Below are 21,058 nucleotides of genomic sequence, written 5' to 3' on the forward strand. Positions count from 1 at the left end.
TTAGTTCATTGAAAAAAGAAAAAAGAAAAAGATGGTGGCTACTGAAGCGCAGCCCGTTTTTTATGTGCCTTGCGTTGCACACAGACAACAGGCAGCGCTTTGATCGCATCACTGTGGGTGCCGGCTTGACGTTTTGGACCACACTCTGCGGACAGCCCTGCCTTGCGTCAAGGTGCAAACAAGCCTGTATTTCAGCAAAAGGGAAGATCACCTGAGTCGCTTGGCTGGTCATCTCTCTTGCCAAGCAGCTCCTCTGTGGAGGAGACAGAACAGGGACCTGCCTTCTGCCAGCCCTCCCAGCGGCGCATTCAGTTAGGCCAACACCCTCCAGGGGGTGCTGCAGCACTGCTGGTGCCAGGGAGCTTTCTGGTCCAGGAGGCACCACCTCAGTTCTCCAGGACCAGACTTCGGGTAGGAAGCTGTGCAAAGCATGGGGGGTGGGGAGGGGAGTCATGGTGGAACTGGTGGATTGGCCCGCCATCTGTAGTTTTCAGGTGAAGAACAGAGGAAGGATAACAGCCATTCATTGCTAGGCACAGGTCTCCAACATGGCACTGGGGCTCCACAGCCAGATTCCTTGCCCCTCTGGGTGACTTTTTATGTTTTGATTTCAAAAGCCTGGCAGCTCTCTTGAGCAGGGTGGTCAGAGGCCCAGAAAAGGAGAGGGAAAGCAGTCTTCCCTGCACCGCAGCCATTTTGTGAGAACGACCATCACATCCTTGCCTAAAGAGTTTGGCGGCCCTGATCTTGCTTTCCGGCAGACCTTCTCTGCAAGTCCCCCTTTGCCAAGCCACAACTGCTGCTGCCGCCAAGCAAGGACCCGGAGTTACCTGCCGACAATCATGAGCTCCTTCTCCTTGGCTTCGGAGCGTATCTTGGTGTAGATGTCCATGGTGAAGAGGGTGCTGGCACTGTTGAAGATGGAAGTGAGGGAGCTCATCAGCGAGGCCAGCATCACAGAGAGCATCAGGCCGCGCAGTCCTGGAAGACAAGCAAGGGGGACCAGGCGGGGTGTGAAGAGGCAGGCGTTTGGTGTCCTCAGTGCCTGTTGAGGGTCGCAGCCTTGGGTTGCAGCCAGTGTCGGCTGGCTGCATAGCCAAACGGACGAGAGCTCGACAGTCTTGGCCTAGCATCTGAACACCAGGAGCACAGCTGGAAAAAGGCTGTGTGATCGAGGTTTGCACTCTTTATTCCTATCATCCCTAGAAGAAGCACTTCCTGCATGCTCAAGAGTGACCTTTTCATGCTTAATAAAAAAGCTACTACTCATCACAATCGCTTTAGGGTCAATTTAGGATTCACACACACGCCATCTCTTATGGCAGGACTGTGGGCAGGAGGAGTCCTGGAAGAGGGCGTGTTTCTGAGAGAAGGGCCAGCTACTCCCTCTCATTCCTCTCTGTAGGCAAGGCCTTACACAACTGCATGGGCTTTCGGACACACTACCCTGGGTGCGTTCCTCAGCCAAGGTTCTAGTCCCAGGCCCAAATAACCCAACCACAGGGCCCGGTCTCACCGTCTGGCATGAGCTTCACCACCATCGTTGGATAGGCAATGTTTGTACAACCGACGTCTGTCCCACAAGTAGCCAGGCACACAGAAGGGACGACACACGCCACTTCATCTGTGGGGAAGAAGAAACCATGGGCCTCACGAGGGAGTTGAGCAAGAGGGACATGACCCCCACTCCGCCCTCCGCCTCCTGGGTGGACCAGCTCTCACCTTTGTAGAGAATGCGGCTGATCATGCCCGGCATCACCATCAGAAACATGGGCAGCAGCTTCAAGTAGCCACACATGATGCAGCCAGCCTTGACGTGGGACATGTTTTTCCCTGAGAGGCATCGTTGGACAATTACCTGCCCGAGAGAGGCACAAATGAACAGAGCCCCATGATGGTTGGGACAAGGGCCAGCCTTCAGAACAGGCCCCTGGGAACAGCTTTGTTCTGTGCAATGGTTCTCCACCCAGAATCAGTTGGGTTGGGGGAATGGGCTATCCTTCACCAGTGCCCTCCAGGACAGACCCAGATATCGCTTGGGTGAGGTGGGGGCTTTCCTTACCCTTATGACAAGCTTGGTTTGCGTCCATGGATTATGTGGAAGATCTTGGTTCCACAGGCCCACCTCCCCAGTGCAGTGGCACATCTGCTGGTTGGCACAGCTCTTTGCCCAAGACACACAGGCTACATTCACATGACACCCTGAGCCACAAACTAGTCAAGTAGAGTTTTAACTTGTGGTTGTACCAGCCAGCCTGTTGAGTTAGTTTATGGTTCAGTGTATCCTGAAAATCAGCTTCATTCCATAAGCCACAGTTCAGTTAATTTACTCAGGGTCATGGAATCAACTATAGTCTGGGCGTAGGTTGTCTGAATGACTGGATAATCCAGCCAGGGAAGTAAGGATTGGGACTGGTGACGTCCTACCAGCTTGCATCCAATCAGAGCCCCTCTTCCCAGCAGAAGAATACCCTCAGCTTTGGAAGCCCATGTTCAGAAACACGGGACTAGGTCACCCACCTGGGCCCCAGAGTTCAGTTCTTAGCTAATGAGGTAGTTCCTAAAACCAAAGCACTAGCTCTTTAGGGTGCAAGATGCTGGGTGTGGGGAGCAGAAAAGATGCCGGGTGCGGGGAGCATCAAAAATACCAAGAGCATCATTACACTACCTGGTCAGTGCACCAATACCACAACGCCAGGATGCTCAAGCCAAAGATGAGTCCAGGCCAAGGGAGGTCACCATCCACTGGGTCCCGGAAAAGCTGGAAGGCATCTGGACGGGGAGCATAGCATCGTTCAGGGATGGTCACGTTTCCATAGGAGATATTGGATGGGATTGCTGTCATGTACTTCTCCAACAATCCATCGTATCCTCCAACTTCTCTAAATGCTGGGAAAGGTCATAAAATCCATCAGGACAAACCAAGCCTGTGACAAAGTTCCTCACACTAAACCTGTGTGGTTAGACACACATCAACTTCGGGGACTGTGTCAAAGGCACAACTGGACCGTTTCCTAGAACGTCCGTTCCTTGGAACCTGACCTGTTCTGGCCACATCTGGGTCTGGTAGTTAGGGAGCTTCAGCCTCCCTTTAAAAAGAATGCCTCCAATCCTTATGCTGCAGGGGAAAACTCGGTTTGTGTGTTCAGCTGAATGTGCATTGCGGTGTTCGTACAACACGCTCACTTTGCGATTAAATGAACCCATTTTCTCAGTGTCGAACCATGCACTGACCACACAGGCTGGGTTCCCAGAGCAAAGTAAGCCACAATTTTTTAAAAATGTGTCTTCAGCCTCTGTTGTTTGCTTATTAGATTTACAGATGGAAAAGGAAAAACAAGGGGAAAATAAGAAGAAAAACTAGGAAATGTAAATTTTACAAGGGCTGTAAAATTAACTTTAAAAATCAAAATGGTATTTTCATTATTTTCATTATTTCAACAAAGCAGCCAAAGAATGATGCGGCTGATGTCGTGGATGCCTTAGACGAGAGAAAGAGCAGCAGGCCACAGGCAGCCTCGGCGGGAGCAAACCGTGAGCCCAGGACCCCCAGAGATGCCGGCGGCCACCGTCAAGGCTGCGTCTCTACAACTGGCTGAGGAAAGGAAGAAAGAACTCCAGGCCGAACTGCTCAAGCTGGACCCTGGAAGCAAAGAGGCACCTGAACCTGGATGGGTAGGCCCCGTGGCCAGCTGCCCACAATCCACCGCTGAACAGGGCGCCCCAGAAAGGGCCCAACTGCAACACAGCTGGGGACTGGGCTACCTGAGGGGCTGTCTCCTCCCAACTGTTTCTACCCATCCCAATCTGTCCAGCAGGTGGGTGTGCTGTGGGTCCCGTCCACCAAGGAGTGTCGGCTGGCGGGCACCAGGAGGCGGGCCTTCTCTGCCATGGCCCCTGCCCTCCGGGACCTTCTCCCTCCAGAGATTAGGATGGCCCTGACCCGGCTGGCCTTTTGTGAGGCCTTCTGTGCCCGGGCCTGGGGCCCGAAGTGGGTTAAGGGCCCCGTTTTCCTGGTTATCGTGATACCTAAGGGAATAATTTTCTCGGCTGAAAATTAGTATAGTATAGTATTATGTTTCTATTGGCTTTAACTGGTTTTGTTATTGTTTGCCACCCAGAGTCACTTGTCTGGGATGGGCGGCTGTAGAAATTGAATGAACAAACAAACAAACAAGCAAACAATGCCAACCAACTAGAATTCTTCGCAGCCTCGGAAGCAGCCTTTGAGACCGCAGGGCTTGCCACAGAGACCCCGGCAAGCGTCCGGCGGATTATCGTACCACAGCCAGAAGGACACAGAAGCAGAACCTGCTCAAAGTGGAGGACAGGGCAGCCCTCGGAAACCCAGACAAGGGCTGACCAGCCCTCCCAGCAGACAAGGGCTGAACCACGGCTACCACGGAGGGAAGAAACACACTCCAAAAGCCAAAGAACTCCTGCAGGACAAGGACACGCTGTGGGTCACCACACTGATGACCCTGCACCCTGCGCTGTGGGATGACCTCCCCCAGGGGTCCCACACAGACGTTAAAGATTAAAGCAGATCAGGCCCAGCTGGCCACGCTTTGTGCCGCCTCAGTTCCCAGGTTTTCCCTCAAGGGGCTGCCACGCCGATGAGGGAGTGGGCATGCAGGGCAGGACCTGAACCAGGAGGCTGAGACCAGGAGGCAGGTCCAGGTTAGATCTGAGGAGGAATTTCCTACAGGGAAGCGCTGTCAGCCCGCTGAACGAGCGGCCTCAAGGAGTGGGGCACCGAGGGTCTTCAGACTGCGGCGGGACCACCGTCCGTCTCAAAGGCTTTAGCAGGTCCTACACAGAGCAGGGGGTTGGACTAGGTGACCACTATGATCCTGTGATTCACTTTGCCCTGAGAATACGGCCTCCCGTGGGCACGAGGGCAAAGGGCATCATGTCCTTCTGGCTGGAGAGGATCTTCAGTGCACCCGGACAGCCTCCTCTTCGCAAGTGCGCCTTGAATAGGCAAAGCATCTTGCACCCAGCCAGCTCTGGGCGCTGTCCGGCCCCCCTGAAAGCAGTGCCCGGACATCACCGGATGTCCTGGATATATCTGGTTTATACGAGAATCAGGCTGGTGTGAACGGCGAAAGCCTTTCCGGGGTCACTGGAGTGCCTCGCCTGCATTCCGGGGCACACAGGGCAAGGGGCTCTGAGCACTCATTTTGAGCTCTGCTTACCAAAGACGGTCAGAATGATGGATCCCACCAACATGATGAAGGTTTGTAGCGTGTCTGTGTAGATCACGGCGGCCAGTCCTCCTGCCGGGCAGAGTGGGGAAGCACAATGCTGGGGTGAGGGGAGGGTGGTGGCCCAGGACCACGTCCACCCGCCCCACAGAAGGAAGGCCCGGGGCTCCTGCGTTGGGGCACCCCTCGTGCAGGGAAACAGGCGGGGTGCCGGCAGGGAGGCATGCCAGGCTCCCCAGGGCCCGAAAAGGTGGGTGCTGGGCCTGATGCAGCAGGTGATGTCGGGGGAGGGAGGCTCACCTGTGATGGTGTAAAGGGCTGTAATAGTCAGCAGTATGATGATGGCCACGTAAATGTTCAGTCCCATAGCAATTTGGATAAATATAGCTCCAGAAAATATATCTGCCTACAGTAGAAAGGAAGAATTGGCATGTTAAGCCACAGCACCAGGGACACTTGCTGCCAAAACGTCCGTCCGTGCAACCAGGCAGCAGTCTGTTGAGGGGCCTCTGCATCCACCCATCCCTGGAAGATGTAAGAGGGAAGGCGGTGATGCACAAGGACTTGGCAGGGGGCTGGGCACAGGGGACTTCTTTTTGTGCCAACTAAGCAGAGCTCCATGGACCTGGTCCCAGTGGTGCCCCATATGAGCTGTAGGGGAGGAATGGGGCAGAAGGAGGGAGGAGCTGCTGCTGCTGCTGCCTCACTGCCCCCTCCTCTGCAGCTCCTGGGTCATCCATCTCCACTGCTACCTGCCTCTGCTTCCTGGAATCATAGGGGCAAGGGCTGGCAATGACATTAGAGATCATCTAGCCCACCCTCTGCCCCAAAGAGGAGTCACCACTGCAGTCTTTTGATCTGATTAAGAGGGAGGGGAAGGGAGAGAGAGTCCTTGGGGCCCTGGAGGTTTGCCTTCTCTCCTCCTCCTCTTCTGAGGCCATGGGCTCGGGCCAGCTGCTCAGCGGGTTGGGAGGAAGAAGTGGCTGCACGGCCCCCTCCTCCCCTTTGACAGCTGGCTCCCGACTCTGCTGCCGGGGAGGGGGATTGGCATCTGAGCACTCTCCTCACTGGGGGCCGGTCAGGGAGGTTGGTCTCAGCACTCAGCCCCAGCCTTCCTCCGTGGCTCTCATCCGGCGCCAAAGAGACAATTGCAGGTGTGCAGCAAAGGCGTGGCTTCTTGCAGGTGTCAGAGCATGTCCCTGCGCTGGATCCAACACACTCTCCCACTGCCTGCGCATCCCTCACAGCCTAGTGCAACCAGCTGTGGTAGGGCTGACCCAGATCTCCTAGACACGGACTGGGTCTCAGACTGGGAACTGGCTGTGTTACTTTGGAAAGAGATGGTGGGGTCCCCAGTCCAAGAAAGCCTGCCCCCTAAGTTTGCACGGAGGGGGGCACTCTTTCCGTTGCCTTGGCACTGCCGGTCCTGGCAAGAGATGGAGGTCTGCCTTTTCCACCATCTGAGGAGGCAGCCTGCAGCCAAAGGGCTCCCCGGCTGCTCTCTTCAGATTAGGATTAGGACCGCCTGCTTCTCAGAGGAGACCCTCCACTTCTCCCCCACCCCCATCATGCCCCCTGCTTCCTGTGCCTCCCTGGGTGGGCATGTGGGAAGGGGGTGCCGCTCCCTCCAATTACAGTTTAATCAGTAACCCTGACAGAGATCATTTACTGCCAGCTGGTGAGGGAAGGCAGAGGGCATTGGGTTAATGTGTGCGATTATCCCCTGCCCGTTGCTCACGAGGGCAAAGAGTGGCATCGCAGGGCAGCTGCAGGAAGGGCTCAGGGGGTCTGGCATTCAGGCCTTTGTGTAAGAGAGAGAGAGAGAGAGAGAGTGCCACCATGCCCCTCCCTTGGGCTCACTGGCTCTGGTCCCTGCCCCCCAGGGCTTCTAACAGCCCCCCCCCATGAGAAGAAGGGTTCATAGGAAGGCCTTGGCTTTGAAAAAGGAGCCAGGCAACCCCGTCTTTGGGAATTAGGGTTCCTTGTGGATTGTGCCCTTTGGGCATCCGTGGGAAGAGGGGGGTAGGGGATGGGACTGACTTTCGCTGCTGAGGAGCCCAGACGCTGCCGGGGGGTGGCAGATGTGAGAATGCCCAGCCACTTGGCCCGTCCCATGGCTACCAAGCCATTGGGGAGGCCTCAAGAGACCTCTCTAACTGTCCCCTCCCCTCCTGAAACTCCATCAAGACCTCCAGCTGCCCCCCCTGGCCCTTCCATGCCCCCCGCTGGCAGAGGGGCGCTGCGTGCCTGGGACAGAGGGAGCCCCCTGAAGGCCCGTCCTTCGGCCTGGGAGGCTCAGCTCCTCAACTCACCGAGATCTTCGTGAAGATGTACAGGAGCAGAGACAGGACCGAGAGGTATATCTGAATCCGTTTCCCCCCAAAGCGCTTCTTCAGGTACTCCGGCATGGTTACCACCTGCAAGGGAGGAGAAGGTGCTGAAAGGGGGGGACGTCTGGTGGGGACCATCCCAGGAGCTGCACAAACATGGGTGGGGAAAAGGTGGACCTAATTCTGGCCCCCCTGTGAGGAACCTCTGGGGAAAGGGCTGCTGTGTGGCCGGCTGGGCGGAAGGGTGGGCCGGCACCCTCCTTCCCTCCCCTTTGGCGTTCCCTTTTCTTCCCCAGAGTTGGGGTCTGGGTAGAGCAAACATGCGCTTGTGTCTGACACGCACACCTCCACTTCTTCACTCGAGAGTCAGGAGAAGGAGGAAGGGCCAAGGAGCAATTCTGCTGAATTCTTTTTTTAAGTTAAAAAAAGAAAAGGCCTCCGCAGCCCTGGATTGGGGGCCATCCTGCTGAGAAACCTGCCCCAGGCAGGCGGCACCCTTGCAAGTAAACGATGGCCTGGAAGGGCAACCGGCCAAGGGTCGCTCTTTTGGCAGACAAGCCTCTGCACCGGGAGGCCTTCCTCGCCACTCTCTCCCCCGGGCCCTCTCTGGGCCTGCCCCTCGTGGGAGAGGAGCCGGAGAAGGCGGCTGCGCTGTCCCCACTTCCTTATTTGGGTGCTACAGGCACTCCGTCGCTGGTTGTCTGAGCACCGCCCCGAGTGCTGCAGGCAGAGAGCGGTGCTTCCCCACGCAGATGGCGCAGCAGCCTTATCATGGCCCCAGTGGGCCTGAGGGGGCCGTTCGTTGGTCCTCTTCCCTTTGGGCCAGCACTTGTCTCTGAACCGCAGCAAAGCAAGGAGTGGGCAGCAATCTGGCCAGGGGCTTGCTTTAACTAACTTTCTTGGTCAACCAAACACCAGAAACCTCGCTTCTTACAAGGTCCAGAAGAGCAGTAGAGCCACTTGGACATTCTTTTATGCAAGGGGAGCACAAATATATTCTAGCTGCCTTCAAGCTCGCAGTGGCCAAACCTCCACTCTGACTTCTTTTCAGAGGGGAATTATGACCAGGAGGTCAGACGGCGCTCCTTGAGTCTATCCAGTCCGAAGATCCTCCAAGGGGTCTCTTGTCTTTCAAATACAGCCCTCTGCCTGGAGGCAGGCCTGCCCGAGGGTTAGAATGGAGCCTGGTGAGGATATCTGGCTAAAGCTGAATTTCCTGCCACCAGGCTTGGCCCTGTGGAGACAGGCAGACTCCCTCCACGTGCCTGGAAAGTTCGAGGGGCTTCTCTCGGAACAGGATGTGACACCCGGGAGATGCTCTGCAGCAGAGACTGACTGATACAGGCAGGCAGGAAGATCAAAGCAGAGTTTCAGCAAGCAGGGCTGCCAGGCACTTGTGTCTACCCGCAAGCAGCCAACCTGTTGCGGAATTTCCCTCATGTTTGATGGCCGTTCCCCCATCAGCAGTCTCTGAGGGCAGATCTGAGATCAGATCAGCCCACGCGGGGCACCAGAAAGGTTTGCCCGCTCTCTTCTGCGCTGTCCCCAGTGCACAGAACTTTGCGGACCTTTTCTTCCTCCTCTGAAGAAAAGAATCCTCACTGCTCCAGATGGTATTTATGTAAATATCTACAGTACTTGAACATAAGGACCCAAACATTACCTGGCAAGGAGCAACACTGTTTGAAACAGGCTGAATGTGGAGATCCCTTAGGAAGCATCCGATATAGCTGATAATTATTTTAGGATTTTCCTATGTGATATTGCTGAACTTATGGAAGCCACTTAGTGGCACTGACTGGTAATCATAATAAGGAATTTGACAAAGTATCACATTAATCAAAAAGCTTTCACCTTAAATATTTTAGGGTTTCACGTTTTCAAAATATATTTAATGTACAGTAATATATTAAAACAGTGGTATATTAAATAGCATTTTAATGCTTAAGTATGATATTAATTAATGGGTTTTATGGGACTTTATCAAATTAGACAAGCAGTTTAGGGGATCTAAACACCACATAAGTATTTTAGTTCCCACTTTCCTTCAGCTGTCTCTTTTTGTCCCGCTGTATCATCCTTTCTCTCCTATCATTTTGTAAAACCTCTTTCTGTATTCTAATTTGGGGTCTGAAAGTCTAGTGGTGAGACTGTGGGTTGCACTGGCCAGGGTCCCCCAAAAAAGGCAGCCATCCCTTGGGGGAAAATTCCCTCCCTGAGAAGCAGCTGGCAGAAACACTGGATCGTCTACTCACCCCAGCCTTGATGTAGATTGGCACAAACATCCATCCGAGGATCACCACGACCACCAGGGCCTAGAAGCAGGGTGGGAACAGGGGTTGGATCTGTCTCTATTGCAGAGCTCGGGGCCAGAGAGAGCCACCCACCGAAACAAGGCCTGGGGGCAACCTAGCACAGCACCCACCCACCCCGTGTGCCAAGCAAAAGTGCCTCTTCTGGGTGGGCTGGGCTGTCCTCCAGGAACATCCAAGGGGCTTGAGTGGTCTTCTGCTAACCTCACCCCTCCTGCACCTCCAGGGCACTATCCACCAGCTAGCGGTGGCAGGGTTCTGCAGATCAGCAGGCGACAGGCTCAGAAGGACATTTCCAGCTGAGGCTTCTACCCAGGACCAAAGGGGAAAGTACTCACATTCCATTCAAAGCCTCCGATCGCAATTCCAGAAGCTGCCCCCGTCCCAGCCAGTCCCACAAAGTGACCGCTGCCAATATTACTTGCAAACAGAGAGGCACCAATCTGGAGAGAAAACAAGAGGGAACCATCAGTCAGTTGCCTTGAGGCTGCCTTGAGCCTCTTGGGGCCACCTAAAGGTGAAGGATTATAGGGCGCTTCCATGGCCCACATTGTCCAAATGCTTTCCAGCCCACAGAGCCTTGGCCACGGGACCTGGCACATTAGTGGAGAAGTTAGCCCCACAGGGCTGCCAGGAAAAGCTGGGCAGGAATGCTGCACGACCCAGCTAAGTGATTCAAAGTGTTGACTAGGCCAACCATCTCTGAGTTAAGAAGCACGCAGGAGGAGGACTCTCCAAGAGACTCCAGAAATTCTTCTCCCTACCCTGATCACTTGGCACAAGGATCCTTTTTGTTCTGAAAAGCTGCTAGGAACAGGAGAGGCCTCAGCATGTCCTCACCCACTCGATTAAAACCAGCAGCTCCCTGAACATCACTCCTCCTCGTAAGGTGCTCCCTCACCCCTCCCTTGGCCACAAGCAGCTATGGATTCTGGAAGTTCCCGGCAGATGAGCTGAGCCAATCCCCACAGGCCCCCTTGGCTGTCAGGAGTCAGGGCATTCAGAGGGTCCTGTGAATGCAGCTGGAGCCTTTCTGCTCTGCTGGAAGTCCTGTACCGCCTTGGCTCCAGGCACCATCGGACTTCTGAATCCACTTCCTTTCCTTGCCCTTTGGGTTTTCTCAATGACTCTGCCTCAAGGATGTGGTCCTCACCCAGCTCTATCTCACTTCACTTTGGTGGATCCCCTTCTCCCCCCCCCCTTTTCTTTGCACAAGCTAAACCATGCTGAAGGCACATTGGCCTAATCCAGGAGCCTTCCCCAGAGTTGAGCTGAAGGGCACCCCCCATCCTTGGGCTCCTGGGGACCTTCTGCTCACTCAACCCTAGAGCTGTAAGGCTCAGCCCTCGCGCCTGGTGGTCCTCCATTGGAGAGTCCTGCCTTGAACCAGAACCAGGGTCCTTCCTGGCCCCAGCCTCTTTCCAGACCACCTCTGTGCAGGCAGGAGGGTCCCCTCAGCCAGGGAAGTGCTTTGATGTAGAGCCGGGAGAGAAGTACTGTTTGCCATGTCCAGGGCAGCTTTTGCCTGCAGCAAATTGAGTGAGATTTTCCCTGGGATCACAGCTGGGAAAACCAGGGTTGTTTCCCCAACATAGTCTTCTCCATGCCCAGAGTTTGAACCCCGTGCTGTGCATATGAGCAGGGGATGGAGTTAGGAAAGGGGGCTGATTCTGCACAACATGCCCCAAATTGCACTGAGTGTACTTTCCCTTTGGCAGGGCCAACCCTCTCTCCCACCTGTCTTCCTCCGGTCAGCTCCCCTTTCAGGGTCCTTTTGCACCAAATCCTGCACAGGTCTGAGCTCGGGGTCCATTCTGGGCACCAGCCTTTAAGAAGGGTCCAAATGAAATGGGACAAATTCAGGAGTGGGCAAGGATGATCAGGGGACCAGAAGCTGCATTTCACTGAGAGAAACTGAAGGGGGGCACAGAAAAGAGGGCTGGGGGGAAATGCTACCACTCCTCAAATATCTGAAATGGGGGGACACACAGCTAAGTCTGCTGTGCCAATTCAGCCTCTGATCCTTTCCTTCCTTCGCCCAGGGAATTGGCCCCTGGAGCAGATCTCTTGGGCAGCTCTTTTGGCAGGACATTCAGCTCCCTCCTTCCAACAGGTCTATGCAATGAAGCAGACACGGCTAAGCTACCTGGACCTGGCATCAGGCAGGCCTTCTTTTAAACTGAGTTCAGTAGCTTGGAAGCCTCCTTAGTGTGGCCAACGGTGGAGCCACAGAGCAAATGCCACCCTTAAAGAAGCTGTTTGTTTTGCTTCCAGGCCTAAAGAGGAGCTGGCAGCAGCTGAAATGCATCTTTGCTGTCTGTCTCCACGGGCCTCCCTGTTCCAGGCCAGGTGAAGCAGGCACACGTCCCTCAAGGACTGGACTGGTGGCTGGGAGCCAAACTTCTATTTTGGTTGGCAAAAGCAGCAGAGAACTGCAGTACACCCAGGGTGGCTAGTTCAAATGCCTTTCCTGGCTTATGCTGGCCTTCTGTGCAGCACAAGTCTAGTGCTCTTTCGAAAGAGCACTAAACCCGTATTTATAAGGAGCCATCTAAGACTTGTCAGGTGCTAAGGGAAGCATTGGCCAGGTATTACTGTACCTGTTCCACTCTGTGGAAGCTAGGGGCCAGTCTCTCCTGGAGCCCAAGCCAAAATGGCCAGTGACTCCAATGCGGGGTGGGGTGCCCACCACAGCCTAAAGTGGCCAGTAGGAGCTGGACAGATCCCACCCCTGACATAGCAGCAAGGGAACAGTTGGTAGCATCCAGAGTAAAAGTTGTGACCGGAGGAGAGGAAAAGGTGAAAAAGTGAACTGGGAACAGCTGAAGACCACTAACGGAGGCAGTGTCAGGAAAGCAGGTGGAAAAAAGAGGTTGCTGGGCCCATTTGTGGCTTCGTGGCTACTGTCTTGGAAGCAAAGAAGCCTCTCCGCAGAACCAAAGGGGGGCTCCCACCCCAGAGAACATCCCCCCCCGCAGTGTGGGAGGTGCAAAGGAAAGGCAGATGCTGCCTTTCCAGAGAGGGAGGCCAGAGGGAAGAAAGGGCCCCCTTGGTGGAACTCACCGGCCACCACACCATGCTCCGGCCAGCCAAGAAGAATCCTCCCACTGTTCCACGGTTGGTCGAGTACATGGCCTGAGGACAAGAAAGGCAGAGATCTGCTGTCACCCCAGTGAAGAAATTGGTAACTGATGACTTGCTTGCCCCGAGTATGGCGGGAGGGGAGGGATAGTTCCTCTCTACCCACCACCCCCAGGCAGATGGCAGCACCTTCCCAGTTGGGGCTGATCTCCACCAGCCAAGCTTGGACAGCTCCTGGATGGGGGAGCACCAGGAAACCCCATGGCTGTAGGCGAGGGAAGGTCGTGGAGAGAGGAGGGAGGGGAGCTGAGCCTGATGCAGACGAGTATCACATGCTCACACACCCACACACAAACACACGTGGGAATTTGTTCTGATTTCGGTCTGGGGAGAAAGTAACACAAAATCAACCTGAGCACCAGCCTGGGCTGGCGGTTAAGGTGTTGGGCCGGGAGCGGTGAGGCCCGAGTGCTCGGCCTGCCCTGCGCGCAAGGCTGGCTGGGCGGCCAGGGCCAGCCCCCCTCTCTCCACCCAGGAAGGAGGAGGTGAGAGCAGGCGGCGCCCCCCTCCGAAAGGAAAGCACCAGGAACCCTGCAGGGACTCGTCCGGCAGTCGCCAGGAACTGAGGGTGACTTGCAGGTGCACCGCACGCAAACACACACAAGCCCATCCAACACCCTCTCTGGCATCTGGACGAGGAAAGGCATCAGAAAAATAATTTACCGTGACATGTCCTACAAACAAACAAACAAACCAATGGTGCCAGTTGCTTCCAGAAGGAAGGTCACACAGAGCCGTATTTGTGGAGTCCTGGGTGTCCTCTGAGCTGGGTTGTCTGCTTGCAGACATTTCATTACCCAACTAGGCAACATCACCCGTGCGGGTGAGGGAGGCGTTTGCTCCCTGCTTAGATGCAGTGGCTTGCCCGCCTGTGTTGGCCGGGTGCGGTTTTCTCCTTGGGAGCCCCTTGACTGGGGCCTTGTTTTCCGCCCGACGGTTTGCCTGGTGCTGATCCCTGCTGATCTGGGTGTGGGCTGCTGGAAGGGAGGTGTTGCAGTTGGTTCCTTCCTAAGTTTTTCTATTGCCTCTTTTGAAGGGTGTGTAAATGTGGTCTACCTCCATGTGTCTGTTGATGGCTGCTTTGTCTGAGTGCCAGGCTTCCAGGAATTCTCTGGCGTTTTTGGATTTGGCTCGGTTTAGGATGCTCGCAGTTTCCCAGTTGACAGTATGGTTGAGTCTGTCCATGTGCTGTGAGATTAAGGAGTTCTCATCGTGTCTTCCGACTGCCAGTTGGTGTTCGTGGATGCGCTCGGCCAGTCTTCTGCCTGTCTGTCCTACATAGTGGCTGTTACAGTCTTTGCACTGTATGTTGTAAATAACTCCTGTTTTTTCTTCCTGGGCTACTGGGTCTTTTGGGTTGCTTAGGATGTTTTGAAGAGTTTTAGTTGGTTTATGTGCTAAGGTGATGCCATGTGGTTGTAACAGTCTGTTGGTGGTTTCTGAGACGTTTCTGATGTATGGCAGTGTTATCCTTTTCATCGTTTCCATCGGTTGGGTTGCAGTGGGTTGGGTGGTGAGGCACTTTTTGATGAAGTTGAGCGGGCATCCATTTTGCCGGAAGATGCTGCGTAGGCAGTCTGTTTCCTTGTTCTGGCGTTCTGGGTTGCTGCAGGGCGTTTGTGCTCGTCTGAATCATGCTGTTACACAGCTCCCCTTGTGGAGGTTGGGCTGCTGCTTTGGCAATGGAGCATGACCTAGCCAAATATGCTAAGATCAAAATACCCAGACTCATGGACCGCATCAACCACTGCCTCCCTTTCTACTTTCGGTCTGACAGACATACCAACAAATCACCCGTGGGATCACCGTTCTCAAGACTCATAGCAGAGACTGTAATGCAGTGTCTAGAAACTCCAGCCAACAACCAAAAGAAGGGAACCAAAGGACCAGACACCTCCCCTCCAGCAGCCCACACCCAGATCAGCAGGGATCAGCACCAGGCAAACCGTCAGGCGGAAAACAAGGCCCCAGTCAAGGAGAAAACCGCGCCCGACCAACACAGGCGGGGCAAGACACTGCATCTAAGCAGGGAGCAAACGCCTCCCTCACCCGCACGGGTGACGTTTACCTAGTCGGGCAATGAAAGTCTGCAAGCCGACAACCTGGCTCAGACGGCACCCAGGACTCCAGAGTTCAGCCCTGAGCTGCCGAGATTCCCTTCTATTGCAGAGCAGTATTGACACCTTCTTGGAAGGATCAGGTGTTCAATAGGCACTGAATAAACGAATCAATACTTCCCTTTGATTATTTATGCAAATCGCTGCAGATGTCCTGATGACCATTATATTGATGTCAAACTATTATGAGACTCACTTCTACCAGCACAGAAAAATGTGTTATGGCATCTTAAAGGTCTGCAGATGATTAGATGCCAAAAGACGGTTTCCAATGGAAGATTTACTGCAGGGTCATCACTGCTGGCAGAAAGAACGGGCCATCCACCAATAGGCACGTTCAGTCTAACCTTTGCCATGGGGGTCCGGAAGGGTCATAAAAGGGCAGCCTGGCTCTCTTACGTCTGTTGAAGAAAAGGACAGAGCTTTGGCTACATGGCTGTGGCCGCCATCTTGAATTTTTGACACACAGACTCACCACAGACACCCCTGTCCTTTGCGTTGGTATCCTGTGGTTTATCATATGATTCGTGTCTGACTTTTCAAGCAGAACTAAAACCATTTTCTTCCGGTATGTAAACATATTTAGATAAAGGTAATAGTATAATACCACTTGAAAGGCATTATAGAACATCATGCCCCTTAACTTATTAGTACTTCATGGCTGCAGACACCATCGCTGTGGGTATTACAGCCGAGGCAGAGAGTGCTCCTCCTTCAGCTTCCTCTACGTCTCTTTGCATTTGGCTGAGGCTAGCAGATGACATACTTTTATTCCTTTTTTCATAATGAACATCACCTTTTCCAAGAGATTTTATACATCTTCTCTTCCAGCCATCAAAATGGCGTTCCCAGCACGTCTGGGATTGTTGATGTTTCATCCAGCAATTCTAAATCCATTTTCTGCTTCTGACAGTCCAGGTCTCAGGACAGATTCTGCAGACGTGTTCAGGAAGCAAGGGGATGGCGTATCATCATTTCGGCGCTCCATGGACATCACACAGATTCTTTAGGAGGCAGAAGAAGGGCCCCTGTTTTTAGGGGCTGCCTTCCGTCTGTTGTGGCTTGTGCAGTCAACGGTCTTTCTGTAATCAGTTTGGCAAAAACAGGTGTCTCGTTGGAACTCCCTTGCCTTTTGCCTGATCCGTCGGATGTTTGCCGTTCGTTTTGCTAATTATGCAGAGAGATGGAGGGGAACTGTGGTGATTACAAATGGCTGGTAACAGTCTCACCGGGCAAAAAGGCCAGGGCACATTGCAAAAGAGCGGAAGAGCAACCATTTATCAACTGCCCAGGGACTCTTTCATTGTGTTTGCTGCAACTGACTGAAACGGCTGCCCTGATGGAATTTCCGCAGCAGAGATTTATCTCAACAGGTGGCCGGTCTGCCCCATTGCAGGTAACTGAAGACTCAGAAGCCACCTTCCGGCTCCTGGCAAGCAGCCACCTGGGCCTGTCCGGAGAGGTGCCTCCTGCGTGTCTCCCCTGAAGCCCAGCAGGAGAGCAACCCTTGGGGCCGTCTCAAAAGCACCAGCCTGTGAGCAGACACAGGACCATTTGAGCAGGCCGTTGTCCTGTTCGTTTCCAAGCCATATCTTTAAAGATCAGGCCGTTTTAACTGAGGTGCTTAATCCTTTCACAATTATTTCTAAAGCTTCTTAAAACCTGTAGGCTGGTGTTAAGGGATCCACCAAAAAGTTAGTGCTAAAGTACCAGAGAGCCCCCCATGCCCCCACCTCAGAACATTATATTCAGAAAGAGCTTTCCAGGTTAAGCTCTCCTGCGCATATTTCAACGATGCGTCATTAGGCAAAGAAGCATTTCCGTGCTATTCACTGACACAAATGGCAGGCAACAGGGTCCCAGCAGGAAAGAGAAGAGAGGCAGCTGAAGCTGTGTGGCCCAACAGCCTGGGGCGTCCCCCCGCCTTTAAAATGTCCTGTGGTGATCTTCACCTAAGAGAAGGTGCCAGGTTTTGACTCTTCCCCAACCCCCCGCAAAAGCCAGATTTTCTGCCACCCGAAAAGAGACAGAAGCCGTCACAGCAATGGTGTTGCTCAGCAGCCAATCTGTTAAAGAGGGTACGCCAGATGTGATTCATCCTGAGTGCACCTCCAGTGTGGAAGCACTGTCAGCCACTGAACAGCTTAGACCGGCGTTTCCCAACCTTGGCACCTTTCAGCATGGCTGGCTGGGGAATTCTGGGAGGTGAAGTCCGCACATCTGAAAGGTGCCAAGGTTGAGAAACACCGGCTTAGGCCAATATTCAGCTGCTCCAGCAAATACTGACAGTCATCTACAGAGACTGCTGGTTCAGGTCTGAAGAACAGAGAGGCATTTATTCCTCCTGCACCTGCAATCTGGTACTTCCCCAACATTCCCTGTGGCATCCGGATGCTTCTCCTGGAGTTCACTCCTTGGCCACCCAGCTCATCCGGGGCAGGGATGTCCTCCGAGGCAAGCCCCAGCACCTTCTGGCTCCGTTGCCCTGGGCGGGCCCTGCATTCCGGGCATGAGCCATCACAGCTGCCCTTGTGAGCTTTGGGGGAGGGAACGGGGGTCCATTCTCTTCTGCGCTTTGCTGCCCACCTGGCCAGACAGCTGCGCTCCACGTGGGCCTGGCTGCAAATGGAACGGTCGATGAGGCAGAGGGTGGCTGGCTGCGGGCAGCAGAGTAGCACCCATTCCAGCTGATTAAAGGCCAGCTGTAGCACAAAATGGTTGGGGCCAAAGGCGGGCCTTTTCCCACACCAGGCCTTTGATCTGCCAAGGAGGTCTTCCTTCCTTGTTTGCCCTGAGTATTTGGGAGGGTGCCCACCGAGCCCACCAAGTTGGCCATGACGGTCAGCCCATCCCCTCAGCAAGCTCTCGGGCACGTGATTCCTGGGCTTTTTCTTGAGATGGAGCTGGAAATTCTACCTTTTTGCAGCTTGAGTGGTAAGGCAAGAGGTCCATTTCATTGTCCTCATTAGTTTTCATTAATTTTGAAATGCAGGATCCGCAGCCCCAAACAGGGTATATAAGCGGACCAGTAACCACAGGAAAAGAAAAGCCAGTGGGACATTGTGGGGGACCATCGTGGAAGAGAACTGGCCAAGACAGACCAGGGAGGCCAATTCCCATTCTGCAGCACAAAGCAGAGAAAGCATGCCTGCTCCTTCTTGGACGCGGCAGGGACCTGCACCCACAGAGACCAACTTGCGGAGGACTTGAGTGACCCTCAGCACCAGGGTGAGGTTGAGCTGTCTCCGCCTCAGAACCAGGGAGTCCCTGGTTTGTTCGAAGCGAGGAAGGCTGCACCAGCCCATGTGGTTTCTAAGAGAAGAAAAGGAACAACGAGCATCTCAGACCAGGTAGGTCCCAACGAGAAGGAAGCAGCCTTCTTCGGGTTTCCGGCTTTAGGATGTGAGATCGTCAGTTGGCCTCACCCACCAAGAAGCTGACCTGGCACCCCGTCCAAGTCTGCGGACTTGTTTGACCAGACCAAGGCACCCGTCTTAAGAAGCTGATCTGAGTGGTCCGGAAAGGGTATCGGTCCTTTGTTCTCCAAGCCACTCCTGTTCTTGCTTTCCTGCCAGCAGCGGGATCAGCCAGTTGGGAGATCTGCTTTTTCTTCAGGCAGCAAAGCGACTTGACCTTCCTCCTTCCACAAGACATCCTTCGCTGCTCCAGACCTCCAAGCAAGGGCCAAGCCACCCCTCCTGGCCTCTCCCCAGCCTTCTCTGTGTGGGGCTGGGCTCGCCCAGAAGGGAAAACAGTGCAGGGCACAGGAAGCGACAGATCTGGCGATGGGCAGGATGCCTTGCAGGCCTGGAGAGCTTTGCCAGGTTGCCCAAGGCTGGCCACGGGTCCTGGCAACCTCCTGTGGGTGGGACTGAGAGTTCCCCACCACTCTCCCTGTCTGGGCTCAGCTTCAGCCTGGCAACCCTGGGCTTTCCCACCTTTCTCCGTGCCAGGAAAGGCCTCACCCCCTGCAGTCCCCCCTAGGCCTTGAACTGAGAGGTCCTCCGCCCTTCCTGGCCTTCATTTCTGGGCCAGGCTTCACTTGCCCATGGAGGTTGTTGGATGTGGCCATGATGGACCTCAAAGATTCCCCAGATGGTTCTCGCTCCCTCTGGACATGGCAGCAGTTTTCCCTCCTGGGGATTTCCAGGCCTCGCCTTCAGTTCATTTTAGCAGTTTCGTTGTGGGAGGCACAGCAAAAACTGTCACGTGAACATTTCTCAACCTTGGCAAGTTTAAGATGTGTGGACTTCAGCTCCCAGAATTCCCCAGCCATGCTACTGCCAGAAGCCTGGGCTTTGGCAAAGGACTAAGTCCCTGTGGGAGGTTTGTCCCAAGACGGGATGGGCAGCTGGGATGAATTCTCAGCCTGCTTTAAGCCAAGAGCCCTGGGACCGTGAACAGGCAGAGGGGTGTTCCACTAAGCATGTGCAAAATGCCTGCACCCCTCTGCTGGAGCGTGGAGATCCCCCTCCTCTCCCTCTCCTGCAATTTTCCACTGTTGATGCCCACTGAAGTAGCAAAGGGGGCTTGAGCCTTGGCAGCAGCACCCCTTGGGGACCAGTTCCAGCTTCCTGGGGTCCTTTTCTTGGGGCAACCTCTGGGTTCCCTGGGTCTCTCGCCCTCTCCTAGGCAGGTGGCCTAGCTCACATATACCGCTTCCAAAGGGTGCTTGTTGTCAGCCCTTCAAGGTAGTCCGGACAGGAAACCACAACCAAGAATACTAATACCACCTTCATTGTAAGGTTACAGTAACAGGAACTTGCAAATCTGAAAGCGCTTCTCCCCTCCCTGCCTTTACACATAGTCCTTGCTTAAGACCACTCATTCAGCGACCATCTGAACTTCTGACAGTGCTAAATGAGTGGTACTTACGCCCAATCCTCATACTTAAGATGGTCACGGCATCTCCGTGGTCACAAGATTGCCATTTGTGACCTTTCCCGCCAGTTTCCAACAAGCAAAATCAACAGGGGAGCCAGCAGGAGGTCACAAATGGCAAATGTGTGACATCACACTTAACAATGGCATGGGATTCGCTTAATGACAGCAACCAGAAGCACCAGAACTGCCATTGCTAAGCGATGCAGCCATGTGACATCGCACTTTACGACTGCATTGCTCAGCGATGGAAATTCCAGTCCCAATTGCCGTTGTTGGGCGAGGACCACCGGTACGTTTCAGAGAACCAGGCAGGCTCCCTTCTGAGATGCTTTCCTTAGCTACATTTCTGGTTTGGGCTCAGACTTCCTTTTCCAGACCGCTGTCTGGCTGCAGCTCCTGCCTCCAAAGCCATTCTCACAGCCCACCTGCGCGCAGGGTCAGGGCCGCTCCCAGGCCGAAGATGGAACCCAGGCCGTTCCATCCTCAAGCGAGAAGGCGGCCGATGGCCTTTTGACCTTCCCTGGCAGGTGGAGATTTCCTATCCAAAGGGGGAAAAACAGTGGGAAACACCATCCCCCCACTTGAGTGCCAAGGCAAACCTCAACCGCTGTTGCAGGGTACTGACAAACCCTTTCCGACCCCATGACGCCCACCCCCTCGCCAGTCCACTTCAGGGCCCCCAGCCATGTCCACCCCTCTGCTCCCCTGGCCCTCCCGTTGCTGCCGCCCCTCCGCCTCTCCGGCTCAGCCGCCCTGGGCGCCCAGCGCTCTGTCTGTCCCCAGATCTCTCCTGGGTCTCCCTGCCTCTCAGGAAGCAGGCTCCGGGCCTTCCCCCAGGTCATCCCAGAAAGCTCCTGCCCTCTTCTCATCTGGACCCCACAAGCTATGGAAGGAAAGCAGATGCTCACCCACAGACCAACTGCCAGGACCACCACGAAGTAGAGGACGATGACTGAGATGTCCGCGGCATTAGCAATTGCGATGGTGGGGGAGGCCGGCTCCTGCGAGGCTGACACAGCAGTAGCCGTCGGGATTGCCATCCTGCCAGTCTCAGTGCCTCTGGATCC

General features: G+C 54.5%; 1 protein-coding gene across 1 annotated transcript in view; it reads right to left on the minus strand.

Moving 5' to 3' along the window:
• The window catches only part of LOC134505576 (sodium/glucose cotransporter 1-like), a 31,846-nt gene extending 10,788 nt beyond the window's left edge, over nucleotides 1-21,058 (minus strand). Inside the window, exons 1-11 of the mRNA XM_063315340.1 lie at nucleotides 20,900-21,058; nucleotides 12,913-12,984; nucleotides 10,188-10,292; nucleotides 9,793-9,852; nucleotides 7,520-7,624; nucleotides 5,508-5,613; nucleotides 5,199-5,279; nucleotides 2,669-2,889; nucleotides 1,723-1,858; nucleotides 1,517-1,624; nucleotides 831-981 (exon numbers count right to left, since the gene is read on the minus strand). Of these exons, the coding sequence (XP_063171410.1) occupies nucleotides 831-981; nucleotides 1,517-1,624; nucleotides 1,723-1,858; nucleotides 2,669-2,889; nucleotides 5,199-5,279; nucleotides 5,508-5,613; nucleotides 7,520-7,624; nucleotides 9,793-9,852; nucleotides 10,188-10,292; nucleotides 12,913-12,984; nucleotides 20,900-21,031 (1,277 nt within the window). The 5' untranslated portion in view covers nucleotides 21,032-21,058. The remainder of the gene's footprint in view (nucleotides 1-830; nucleotides 982-1,516; nucleotides 1,625-1,722; nucleotides 1,859-2,668; nucleotides 2,890-5,198; nucleotides 5,280-5,507; nucleotides 5,614-7,519; nucleotides 7,625-9,792; nucleotides 9,853-10,187; nucleotides 10,293-12,912; nucleotides 12,985-20,899) is intronic.

The sequence above is a fragment of the Candoia aspera genome, chromosome 15, assembly GCF_035149785.1.
Source record: "Candoia aspera isolate rCanAsp1 chromosome 15, rCanAsp1.hap2, whole genome shotgun sequence".
Classification (NCBI taxonomy): Eukaryota; Metazoa; Chordata; class Lepidosauria; order Squamata; family Boidae; genus Candoia; species Candoia aspera.